Source organism: Octodon degus, unplaced genomic scaffold, assembly GCF_000260255.1.
Source record: "Octodon degus isolate 3935 unplaced genomic scaffold, OctDeg1.0 scaffold00083, whole genome shotgun sequence".
Classification (NCBI taxonomy): domain Eukaryota; kingdom Metazoa; phylum Chordata; class Mammalia; order Rodentia; family Octodontidae; genus Octodon; species Octodon degus.
The window spans coordinates 11,123,435-11,136,553 of record NW_004524659.1 but is presented as its reverse complement, the minus strand read 5'-3'; the positions used below and the strand labels follow the sequence as shown (position 1 = coordinate 11,136,553).

The 13,119-nt window shown below is 49.3% G+C and overlaps 1 protein-coding gene across 1 annotated transcript in view; it reads left to right on the top strand.

The window, feature by feature from the left end:
• LOC101578278 (F-box only protein 27-like) overlaps nucleotides 1-11,895 on the top strand; it is a 29,483-nt gene extending 17,588 nt beyond the window's left edge. Inside the window, exon 6 of the mRNA XM_023721541.1 lies at nucleotides 11,197-11,895. Coding sequence (XP_023577309.1) covers nucleotides 11,197-11,340 — 144 coding nt within the window. The 3' untranslated portion in view covers nucleotides 11,341-11,895. The remainder of the gene's footprint in view (nucleotides 1-11,196) is intronic.
• The last annotated feature ends 1,224 nt before the right edge of the window (nucleotides 11,896-13,119 follow it).

The following is a 13,119-nucleotide window of genomic DNA, read 5'->3' as shown; positions in this document are numbered from 1 at the left end:
TTTTTTTTTTCTTTTCTTGGCAAAAGTTGAGAAGGATTTTTTTTCCTGGCTCAGCCTGCCTTAAGGGTGTGTCTGGTAAGGCAGGTGGAGGTGGGATTGGAACCAAGGTATCCTGCACCTGACTGCGTTTGTATGAGCAGGTGCTTAAACAACTGAGCTAACCGGAAGACCCCCCACTATTTTGTGTTTTGGAGACAGGGTCTAACTATGTATCTCAGGCTGGGCTTGAGCTCACTTTGTAGCCCAGAGCTGGTCTGGAGCAACTGTCAGTGATCCTTCTACCTCAGCCAATGGAGTGGTGGGATTACAGCTGTGCGACAGTAGGCTCGGCTTTTTTAAAAAAAATTAATTTATTGAGAAACAAATAGCAATGAGAAAGTTTCAAAGTCAATTACTAGGACAGTTTCAATAATTAATACATTGCATACCGTTGTCTTCATAGTGGTTATTCATAGTACAAGATGCAGACATGATATCGTGGCCAAACACTATTAGTACAAATCTTTCTTCTCATTGAATTAAGAGAAAGTAACTGTATATCTATCCTATTTTGTATATACAGATACAAGATGGTCCTTCATTTGTATCCCCTTTTTTGTTTAGTTTTGTCATACCTTTTTTGTTTAGTTTGAGTTCAATTTTAAATGCTATTTATTTCTTCTGAACAGGTTTGTTTTATTTTCTATTATTTTTTTTTCTTTTTTATATATGAAATACAGGGTCTCACTGCACAGAGTGGACTCCTAGTGATCCTCCTGGTTAACCCTCCCAAGCCCTGGGATTACAGGCCAGCAGGATCACGACCAGTCTCAGTCGCCTTCTCAGCATGCCCATGGTTGGGACCAGCATGTCTGAGCAGGATTTCAGACATACATTTCTTGGGAGGGGGTTTGGCATGGAGAATCTCATTCGGGATCTTTCTCTTGCTAGGCAGGCCATTATGGCACTGAGCTATATCCCAGAAGACATAGGTTTTGTTTGTTTGTTTTTGTGGTACTGGGGATAGAACTCAAGACTTTGCACTTGCCAGGCAGGCACTTATACCACTGAGCTATCTCCCCGGCCCAAGATATAGGTTTTAAATGACCTGTACTTAGACAAGGAAGACAGCCAGCCAGCAAGCTGTACCCTCAGGTGGGACTCAGAACACAGAGGAAACAAGTCAGCTACAGCCAGCTTCAGCAGGCCCTCTAGGCCACCGCCCTGAGGGAAGGAAGGAGAAAAACTCAAGCCCTGATGTTTTAACAAAAACAAAAAAGTGTGCCCATGGGCCTTACCTGGTCTCCTCCTGGCTGGTTCCCCAAATAATGTTACTAATTAGCTCCTTCTAGAAGCAGCTTGCCAAGTAAAGGTCACTGGGTTGTGTGGTGCTCACGTCACCTTCTGGAGCTGGTTGCTAAATTTTTCTCATTGAAAGAAGAATCAAATGAAGTCAGGGGGAAAAAAGTAATAAAGTTTATGTGAAAATGTAGAACTGAATACAGAAGGTGAAATTGGCTCTATAGGGGAGCTTGAGCAGGGTGAAAGAGCAAAGAGCCAGGGATAAGGACACCAGGGAGAGCGCTGGCTGAGTCACACTGAGGAAACCCAGAACTTCTACATCCGGGTCCTGAGTGGAGATGCCTGCATCCCATGCCTCAGGCTGACGTTAGGGCTCAGCCATTGTGTTGACAGCCTGCTGCAGGTCTTGAGAGAAGTCCAGGTACAGGATTTTGGGAACTGCTCTGGGCATGTGCTCCAGGATTTGGTAATTAACAGGCCCTGCCTACTTCCTGGCCAGCTTCCCCTCACCCTAATCTCCTAAGTCACCCCCACAGAGAAGCACAGGACATGGAACAATAAGAGGACCTGGGAGGGTCCAATAAGAGGACCTGTCCTGGGTGGGACAGTCCTGTCCTCCTGGGGCTCTCAAATGCACCTGCCTCACATGACACAAAAAGGCCACTTCATTTCCCCTCATGGTGACTGAGAGGCTTTGTGTCCCCATCCAGAAAGCCAGTACTCGGCTATCAGTGCATTCTGTACAGTAATGAGGTAGGGTCAAAGACAGAAAGTTAGGTAAAAAGCAATCACAGAAAGTTGTATCTTTAAAATAGTGCTTTTAAAACTAAAAAAAAAAAAAAGGTAAAATCAAACTTTTAGGAAAAAACTTCTACCTGCTGGACACCACTTATTCACATATTTTCCTTTCCAGAAAATTCCAAAAGAACATTTGTGTGTGTGTGTGTGTGCGCGCGCGCGCGTCTTTTTAAGACAAGCTCTTGCTATGCAGTTCAGGCTGGCTTAAGGCTCACTTTGTAGCCCAGGCTGCTGTCAAACTCACAACGATCTTATCCTCCTGCCTCAGTCTCCCTAGTGCTGGGATTACAGGCCTGCACCACCACACTGGATGCAAAAACAATTTTCTAAGAGTGTAAAAGACACAGTAAGCTGAGCCAGTGCTTTCCACCTGTGGAATCAGCCACGACCTTTCCTCCTGTGGGGTGGGCCTGGGCCTGTGCACGGCCAGCACCACCAACCTGTGGGAAGGCCCCTACCTGACACCTGTAAATTGAACTCTCTTTCCATAGATTTGCACCCCTCAAGAATGGAGAAATAGGTTTAGGGAGCTAGCTCGGCACCTACATGGCAAGTGCAAGGACCCAAGTTTGACCCCCGCTATCACGTGCTAGCCCCAGAACCCTGAGCACACTGTGCTGGTCCCAAACCAGGCCTGGTGGCTCAAGTCTATAATCCCAGCACTAGGGAGGCTGAGATAGGAGGATCACTAGACATTCAACATAGCAAGAGCCTCTATAACAAGAGCCTCTACCAAATATACAGATATTCACTCTACTCACTCCAGGCTCGGTGTGCTTCTCTCTAAGGGCCTACATTTGATCCTGAGATTATATGTTTAAAATTTTGCCCAGGGACGCAGAGATAGCTCAGCCATCTAAGAGCCAGCCTAGGCAAGCACAAGGCCCAGGGTTCTATCCCTGATAGCACATGCCACATACGCCTCACCCCCAAGTCAGCCACCAAGACCAGGAGTGATGTCGCAGGCCTGTAATCTCAGCACTGGGGAGGCTGAGACAGGAGGACCACTGCAAGTCTGAGCTGTGTAGGGAGACGCTGCACCAAATACATTCTTTTTTTCTGCCCAATGAACTTTTGTGTGGTCCTGGGCAGCAGACTCATTCCCTGCAGCTTCCCACACAGGTGCTATACTGCGGAGCTATATCCCTGGCCCCCAAAAAAACTTTCTTATGTACATCTTGAAAATTTTTTTTCTGCAACAGGTCATCAGCAAACTGTAGCTTGCCTTGTGCTGGGGGAGTCAAGATTCCCTTCTCTGCCTGGGGGAACTGTCCTGGACATGATCCTGTGAGGTAGGGCCTGCTGGAACTCACTCCTGTGTTTCTCTTTTCAGATTACCGCATGACATGTAATTCCAGGAATTAGTGAGGCTTGCCTCTGGCGAGCCGAGTGGGGAAAAGGAATACAGATTAAATTCCCAGTGTCTGCCATTGCGTCCTACTTGAATTTCTAAAGCTTATTTAAAACCCCTTTTTGGTTTTTCCTTTTCTTTTTGCCACTGGAAATTGAACTCAGAACCCTGAGATTGCCAGGCAGGCCCTGACCACTCAGCTTTAGTCCCAGCGCCCGCTTTTGTTTTATGCACCAGGACCTTGCTATATGTTGAACTCACTATGTAGCCCAGGCTTGCATGGAACTCAAGAAACCTTCCTGCCTCAGCCTCCTGACTGCTGGAGATACCGGTATGTGCCACCATGCCCAGATAGAAACTATGAAAGAAAAACAAGTCATATGAATGGGTTACGGTGGCTCATGTGCACAATCCCAGAACTTTCAATACTCTTTATTATATAACAGACATTGGGAAATAGGAAGAAAATGTTTAAATGATAAGAGGAACAAAGGAGGGCAGGGAGAAAAGGAAAAAAAGAGAGAAAAATGTAAGCAAGCTCTTATGGTTTGGGTCTAGTTGTCCCCACTAAGGCTCATGAAGCGCTTGGGCGGCCGGCTTCCAGACTCTGTGATAAAGTCAAGATCCAATGCTGAGATTATGGGCCTGAGTGCTGCTGGGATTAGGAGCATGAGCCCTGCACCCGGCCTGGGACGGACAGCCTGAGAGCAATATAAGGAAGGGGGAGAGACTTGCTGGCTGCTGCTGCCGCCGCTGCTCCTCCCTTCCTGCTCTCGCTGTTCTGCTGTTGGAGCCAGCCGAGGATGGACTGAAACCTCCACATATTGTGAGCTAAATAAACCTTTCCTTCCTTCATTTTGGGTGTTGGGTATTTTGCCTCAGAAATGAGAGAAAAAGAACTGAGACACAAGCTTTTATAAATGAGGGGAAGAGGAATTGAAGGGAGGGGAAGGTAATGGGGGGAAAAAAGAAGCAGTGAGATAGAGCATGTACAGGTAGAAATGCCCTGTGGAGAATATTATACTTATGTATACCTAAAATGTACCAATAAAATAAAATTAAAAAAAAAAAAACCAGCTGGGCATGGCACATGCCTTTAATTCAGGTTTTAGGGAATCTGAGGCAGGAAGATTGCCACAAGTTTGAGGCCAGCCTGGGCTAGTTTGAGTTCTAGGCCAGCTTGAATTACAGACCAAGATTTTGTCTCAAAAAATATGTTAATAAATAGACAAATAATAAGTAAGGGGGCAGGGAAGAGCCAGTAGTAGCAGGTAGATGTGTGCAGAAAGGAAACCACATGGGCAGGAGGTAAGTGTTGGAGCAAATTAGATATGTCAGAAAATCTTGGCAGTCAACAGTTTATTGAAAATGTATTGAGAAGAAAGGAGGCTGGCGCCTGAGCCAGTCCCTCTGCCAGAACTCGGGGTCTCCTCCTTTCCACCCACCCAGCTGAGAAGGGGACTCCCACTGTTAGGTGGGAGCTCCATGGTGCGCAGCTCCATACACCAAAGCTGAGACTTGGGACAAAAGCAGGGAAGAGTAGGAAATGCTTGCTGAGAGAAAGCCCCTAACAGAGGGGAGCGGGTGTGGAAAGCGAGCTGCCACCGCCCCGCCTCCTGGTCAAGCATATTTTCTACAGCAGAGTCACAAGCTGGCCAGCTGTGGGGCAAACTACAATCCGCCTGGAGGATTACAGTGCAGCTACTTAGCTAGTGCTGGCCCGAGAGGGAATCCAGCAGGTAGCACAGGTAGGCACGTGCACCTCCTGACCTCAGCTTATCTGCAACTTCCAACTAGAAAGAACAAAGGCATTCCTGTGTAAAGAGCAAGGGCAGCCGCGTGTGCTGGTCACCATCCCTAGGTCTGATGCCTGTCTGGGCCCACAGGACAGGGCAGTGCTAATCCCAGTAAAATCCAAGCTGCTGTTTGTCTACAGCGAGTGCTGAAGGCCTGGCCCTCTTCAGATCCACTCCAGCCTCAATCTGTGTGGGTCTCCCGTTCTGCACTGACTCCCTAGAGCTCCACCCCTATCTGCCTGCCATTAACTTCCATCTTACTCAGTTGTGTAGAGGGCCCCATTCCCCTCTCCTGCTGGGTTTCCTAACTTGAATACTTTCTCACACACCCGACAGTTCATTTCTTAGCTGGGTTCATCATGGCTTACTCACTTTACAGTGTGCAAATGCTTATTCTCTAATAAAACTGTTGCATTCTTTGCCACATTTGTGGAGTCCCCAAGTCGATTTATTATTTATTTCTGTACTGAGGATCCAACTCAGGGCCTTCACACTGACCTACAGCCTCAGTCTTTAACGTTTTTTTTTCTGAGCGAGGAGGACAGGGTTTCTAAATTGCAGGGTTGGTCTGGTTTCTAGCAATCATCTTAAATCTGTCATCCTCCTGCCTCAGACTTCCAGAGTGTGGGATTACCAGCACGTATCCCTGCATTCTGGGAAAAATTCTATTTTTGTTTGTGAGACATCTTTTTTTTTTTAATTTTTTTTTTGCCATCACAGCCTGTCCTGAGAGTCTAATATGCCAAGTGGTGCCAATGATTGGGATCAATCCGAGGGCAAACCTGTGGCTTCCTAAGCTTGCCTATGCCAACACTTTCACCACTGACCTATCTCACCAATACATTGAATTTGATTCTTATGTTTACTGTTTATCCCATTTTCCCCCACAGAATGCAAGTATCTATGCCAGGGTCTGTTGGTGGATATTTAAAATGACATATGGCACACTTCATACATTCCTACGGGGCATAGCTAAAAAAGAGTGTTCTAGACTAGAATGACTAAGTTCAAATCTTAATTCTGCTACCTATAGCTGTGTAACCCTGGGCAAGTCATTTGGCCTCTACCCCCCGGTTTTCTCAGGGGCACAGAAAGACTGTGCAGGGCCTGGGACATGTTACTGGGCTGTCCAGCCTTAGGAGGTGATAAGAATCTTTCCACCGTTACCAGCGTTCCCTAGCCAGATGGGAGTGGTTGCTGGGCGCCTCACACCTCACTGGGAGACCCTTGTTCTGATCCTGCGGAGACCCAGAGGCACGGAGGCTGGATGCTCCCTGGAGATGGTAAGGAGGTGGGGTCCGGAGAGGCTGAAGGCACCTCACAGCAAGAGCAACGGCCCATGGTGTTAATGGTCCCGCTATGCAGAGGTTGCAGCCCAGCACGCAGGGAGACCAAAGGTGACCCAGAGTCCGGAAGGGACGCCCCACCACCAGAGCTAGGGAGCCGAGGTTGGGAGGCAGCAGTGGTCGCGGGGGCGGGGCAGGGACCCGACTGGCAGAGCTGCCAGGTGTAGAAGAGGTGGAAGGCAGTCGTTTCCTGGGTCAGCTCTTGTTGGGGTGTCGGCTGGTGGCACACAGAGGCCTCCGCGCCCTGACACCTCTCCCTCACCACCACCACCCCCGCAGCCGCAGCCACAGCTGAGCCTGGACAGAAGACCAAGGGCACCTCGGTCCCCAAGGACTGGGACACCGGGGTCCCCGCGTCACAGACCCAGCAGCAGCCCGGGAAGGGGCTGAACCTGAGTCTGCTGCCGCCTGAGCTGCTCCTGGCCGTGCTGAGCCGCGTGCCCCCGTGTGAGCTGCTCGGGAGTTGCCGCCAAGTGTGCCGCACCTGGAGGTCCCTGGTGGACAGCAAGGCCCTGTGGTTGCTGATGCTGGCCTGGGACGACAGCGCCTCCGGCCGCGCCCTGTTGGAGCTCGTCCGCAGCTGCCTGCCCCCTGCCGGCGACGCCACACCCGGCCCTCTGATCCCCTTCTGCTTGCTCAAACCCATTGGACGAAACCTCATCCGCAACCCCTGTGGACAAGGTCAGGAGGTCATATGCGGGGAGAAGTCCAGAACCCAGGGGAGAGGTGCTGGGGGCGGGGCGATCCCTATCGCGTAGGCGAAGAAGCTTTAAGTTGGAACCTGAGGGGCAAAGCCAGACCGCATATTGACCAGTCGGGAAGCTGGTGAGACGGGTGGGTTTGCAGAGCAACCGAGGAGAGGGTGGAAAGTGTGGAGTCAGGCCTTCTGGGGAGTGGCTAGCGGGCGGAGTCAAAACAAGGCTCTCTCTCTCAGTGGAGCCAATCAGGGACTGGAAGGGGGGCAATTGAATCTCTGGGAAGGGCGGAGCTACAGGGAACCCAGAGTGGGCTACTGAATCTTTTTTTTTTTTTTTTTTTTTTTGCTAATAGATCTTGAGCACAGTTCTCTTTTGTTCCACAGAAGGGTTCCAGAACTGGAGGGCGCGGCACAGTGGGGATGGCTGGGTTGTGGAGAACAACTTGGTACCAGTGCCTGGGGCGCCTTCTCAGACCTGCTTTGTCACCTCATATGGGTAAAAGCCCCTGTTCCCCAAGGGCCAGGTCTGTTGTTGAGAAAGATCTGCTTGTTCTCATAGCCCTTCTCCCACATTCCTAGTTGGTGTGCAAAGAAGCAGATCCTGAACCTGGAGGCCGAGGGCCTGTGGCCAGAACTGCTGGACAGTGGCAAGATTGACATCTGTGTCTCAGACTGGTGAGTGTGATGATTGTATGTCGCATGCGGTTTGCGAGGATGAACCAGCTTAGGGCTCCTCCCACAGGGTCACGGGGGTGGGGAGACTTAACCAGGGACACAGCTCTAGCACTTAGCAGAGACCTACCTGAAACCCCTGACGTCCTTCCCAAGGGATATGGGGGATCAGACAGCAGGCTGGATCCAGGACAGAGGTCTTGAATGCAGCTCAGTCTGTCTGAATGAGACGCCCCATGCCGAGAGGCGAAACATGCAACGCGCAGAGGACTTAGAGTCTGGGGCCAGACCTTCCAGCTTGGACCCTGAGACCTCAAGTTTTAGAGCCTTTAGTAAATCAAGTGCTTTATAAGTGAACTCATCTATTTTGAACCTTGATCACAAGGGAAAGGAGAGACTTTAGCCCTCAAATTATTCAGAGCTTTTTGGGAAACGGGTCCAAAGAGAAGAGGTGATTTGCCTTGATCACACAGCCAGGGCAGACCCTGGCAGCACCTAGTGGGTTTTTCTGACCCCAGAGTACATGGTCTTAAACTGGCATGTGAGGACTCCCTAAGAGACACAGGACCTAATTTTCAACAAGCCAAATCCATGATCACCTATAACTATGTGCTCCCTGTTCTGAAATTAATGTGTTACGTATGGTTCCATAGTTTTCCTTTCCTGTCTCTTTCTCTTTTCCCTCCATATTTTTCTCAAATCCCCCTTTTTCACCTTTATGAGGGAAAAGAACCCCCTTTTTGGTGTGTGGTCCTCACATGTGAAAAGAGGGATCCAAGCCAAGTGACCATTTCAATTTCCAGCCACAAAAAGTTCAGTATTATGGCATCATTAGCCTTTCTCATTTTACTTAAGAGATGCATTCCCAATAAAACTGTTTAGTAGGGCCAGGGAGATGGCTCAGTAGAATAAGTGCTTCCCTGGCAAGCACAAGGGCCTGAGTTCAATCCCTTGTTCTGGGGGGGAAAAATAGTTTATCAATATGTGTGACATATCTGTGCTCTTTGCTTACAAGAACCCTAAATTCTTCTGCTTATCCCCATGAAGCTTTCAGACTCCTTATGCCAGGCCACACTGTACGCTCATGAAATCTGAATGTCTGAAGATGAAAGCCAGGTGTCAATGTCTGTGAGCACTGAGAGCCAACTCTAGAGTTAGGAGTCACAGTCCCCAAGACCATCCTCACTTCTGACACTGACAGCAAGTGGGCGGAACTCCCACAGCCACTCCTCCACACAATTTCACACCAGAAGGGCTTGTAGAAAGCTATTACACACTTCGAGTCTACTGCAAGGCAAGGCACAAATTAAACAGAATTGAGAATGCCATATGTGGTGGCACACACCTATAAGCCCAGCACTCTAGGGAGCCTGAGGCAGGAATATCCCTGAGTTGGAGGCCAACCTGGGCTATATAGTGACATCCTGTGTCAAAACAAAAATCAGCGAAGAAAGGAAGCACCCGAGGCAGTGTCCAGGAGAGGTCCCAGAAGCAGAGTCTCCATAGACGCCTTCCTGGAGAGAATGTTCTCATCCTGGCATGAATGTGAGGCACACACATTTGCTGGTGTGGTTAGTCTCAACCTCCAGCTCAGCTTTCCTGGAGCCCCCTCCCAAGTGCCCACCTTTGGTTTTCAGGAGTAGCCTGCTGCCTTTTCCCCCAGGCTATCTACGTGGCTCTGCTGGGCCCTGCCCTCAGTCCACCTGCAGCCTACCTGGTCTTGCCTTCCTCATCAGATAAATACATTCAGGCCAGATATGACAGGAGGACCTGGTTTTGCATACCCAGGGAGAGCCTTACCTCTTCTGAAGAAAGAGGCAGACATCCAGAGATGAGATGGCAAACACAGCCTGTAAGGATTCATTCGTCCCACAGGTGGGGAACCCGACATGAGTGTGGCGGTAGGTACCAACTCCGTGTCCAACTTCTAGATGCCAACAACACCGTCCTAGATGAATTCTCTGCCATACGTGCCTCCATTGCACACCGGACGAGCATGTACTTTCAGGTGAGTCTGAGGAGAAGGGGACTGGTAGGAGGGGCTGGGATCATTAACTCTTCCTATGAAACAGGTGATCCCAAGACTTGGGGACTTCAAGTTAATAGCCCTTAGCCAGGTGTGGTGACGCATGACTATAATCTGTGCTCCCCAGCAGGCTGAGGCAGGAGGATTGTAATTATGAGGCCATCCTAGGCCACTTAGTGAGACCTTGTCTCAAATGAAAAATAAATGCCATGCTGGGTACTGGTACCACCCTTACCCCGGGGAGAGGGGCGTTGAGGTTAGGTTAGTTACAGGGCATAGTAGCGCACCATTAATCCCAGCTCTTCAGACATTGAAAACAAGAGCATCAGTATGAGTTGGTTCTGTGCAGTGAGACCCTCTAGAGCCTGTACTAAATACATTTTAAAAAAGACAAAATTATTTAGGATGAGAGAAATGAGGCTGTCAGGTAGAACATCTCTGGGTTGAACCCAGTACTGGAAAAAAAAAAAAAAAAAAAAGAATCAATTTCATTATATGATTAGCTCTGGTGTCTTCTGACCCAGCGGGTGGGTGGAAAGAGCCCAGCTGAGCAATCTGGCTCCAATCTCTTGTGTTCAGACAATGGCATCCAAATGATGGCTGCAGAGGAAGTGAGGGGTAGGTGTAGGCGTAGCCATTAGCAGCTGGAAAAATATTATCTCTGTTTAGTCCCAAAACTCCTACAGGGGATGCCTAGGCTTGGCTCAGTTCATTTTCTTTTTTTTTAATATTTATTTATTTATATATTTATTTAGTGTGTGGCCAGCTCAGCCCACCAGGGGGCAGGCGGGCTGGTATGTGGTGCTGGGGGATTGAACCGCTGTCCCTGTGCTTTGCTTGAGCTTAGCTTGTTCTAAGTAGGTGCTTTAGACCACTGAGCCATCTCACCAGCCCCTTGGCTCAGTTCATTTTCTTCACTACAGTGTCCTCAGGACAGCCAGCCTGCTTGTGTGGGGGCAGAAAGGCTTCACTGCCTTTTCTGACCTTCCTTAGGAAGTCACTTGGCTAAAGCCACTCACTTCCACCGCATTCGTGGTGATGCACTTGCCCACTCGCAAGAGGAAAGGAATTAGACCCAGCTCTTGATGGGGCAGCAGGGAGATGCTAGAACATGTGCAGTGGAGAGGAGATAGTGCCCATTTTTGGAAAATGCCATCTGCTGGAAGCGCCTTCAGGTGTGGAGGACAGGAGTGTGGCACCACAGGGCTGACCCCTTTTTCTACCTACAGGTCACCCACGTCTTCTCCAACATCAAGGTGGGCGTCCGTTTCGTGTCTTTTGAACACTTGGGCAAGGACACATTGTACTGGGCCGGCCACTATGGAACCCGCATGACCAACTCCAGCGTGACCGTGCGAGTCAGCCAGCCCTAGTCAAGGGTGCTCTTCCTCCGAGCCCACCTGGCTGTGCCTTCCAGGAGCCAGAGCCATTGGCCGGGACCCCTCACTAACCAAGTGCTTGTGCCTCAATCACACACTGGGAACTCCAGTCTTCGGGCTCTGCAACTACTGAAAAAGGGGCTTTCATTGGTTCCACCTGCTGCTGCTGCTGCCTTATCTCATGAAGATATTCTACTTAGCCAAGACCCCCAGTGTGCAAGGGGCATGCTGGTCCTGAAAAGGACATCTTGCCCTCCCTCATCCCTCCCAGCATCCCTCAGAAATATCCCAAGCCCCTCTGCCCCAACCCTGAGATTGGCCTCATCTTTTTCTGCTTCATAGGCTCGCCTGGTGCCTTCAGAGAAGCCTCCACTTGCCTCTAAACTTAGCTTAGTCATACTCCCACCTCTTGGGGCTTCCTAGCCTTCCTGGCAAGGACCTTGTCATGAAGCGAAACATAACTAGGTCACAAAAGAAACAAAGAGGCAGAGATGAATCTGCTCACAGGATTGCTCTGAAAAATGAGGAGCTATTTCAGGCCTAGCCCTGATCCTGGAGAACCTCTGTAACTGGATGATATTTAAAAATATTTGTTTTTCTTTTTGACATTTTTTTCCAATGCCGAGTAATCTATCAGTATCATGTATCTACTGATTATATGCAATAAATTTCTAATTGTAGCAAAATTACTTCAGATCTTTGTAATACACATTCAGTACAACTGCCTTGGTTATGACTTGGTACAGAGGAACGAAATGTGGGGCTGGAAAGATGGCTCAGTGGAATAAGCGCTTCCCTGGCAAGCGCAAGGGCCTGAGTTCAATCCCCAGTTCCACCAAAAAAGAAATGTGAAGGGAAAACTGCAGAAGAAAACAACTACTAAAAAAAAAAAAAACACTACTGAGAACAGATAAAGGGGATGGGAGAGTTGCAGTAACGCTGCCCAAGGCCTGAGGAAGTTACTGATGCAGGCAGGATTGTCCATCAGGGTCACATGAAGGAGGTGGATGTTGTGGCCCAAAGGAGGGATATGGTGTCCAGGTGAGACTGCATTTATACCTTACTAGTTGTGAGGGTGACACGGAGCCATGCGGGGGCAGTCCCAGCCCCCAGAGATCGCTGCTAGCCTCGGTGCTGGGGGTGAAGGACACGTTCAGCTCTCACGTGGCTCAGATGTGCTCTCCCTGTCTACCTGCTCTCAAATGGATTGTGCCTCCAGCCCCACCTTCCAGTGTAGACGCTCCTCAGAACTGATGGCGAGGGCGCTGTGTCCTGACAAACCCGCCACACACTGAAAACATCCAGAATCAGAATCGCATGAGCAAGGTGTGGGGGCACACGCCAGTAATCCAGGCACTCAGGAGGCTGAGGCAGGAGGATTACAGAGACTTTGAGGCCAGGCTGAACTACATAGCAGGACCCTCTCGATTAGCAGAACTAGAAGCACAGTGGTAGCAGCAGCAGGAGGAGGAAGAGGGAGGTTGGGGGAGTGGGAAGAAGAGGAAGAGGAGGAGGAAGAGGAGGACCCATAGCTAACCAAGTATGGTGTCCCACACCTGTATTTCTAGCATTCTGGGAGGCTTAGACAGGAGAAGAAGCTCAAGGCTAGCATGGGCAACTTTGTGAATTGGTGAGATGCTGTTTCAAAATTTAAAAAAAAAAATTGGAAAGGATCTGGTGATGTAGCTCAATAGAAAGGCGTCCATTCAGTTCTCAGTACTACAAAAATAAAAAAAAAAAGAAAGAAAGAAAGAAAGAAAGAAAGAAAGAAAG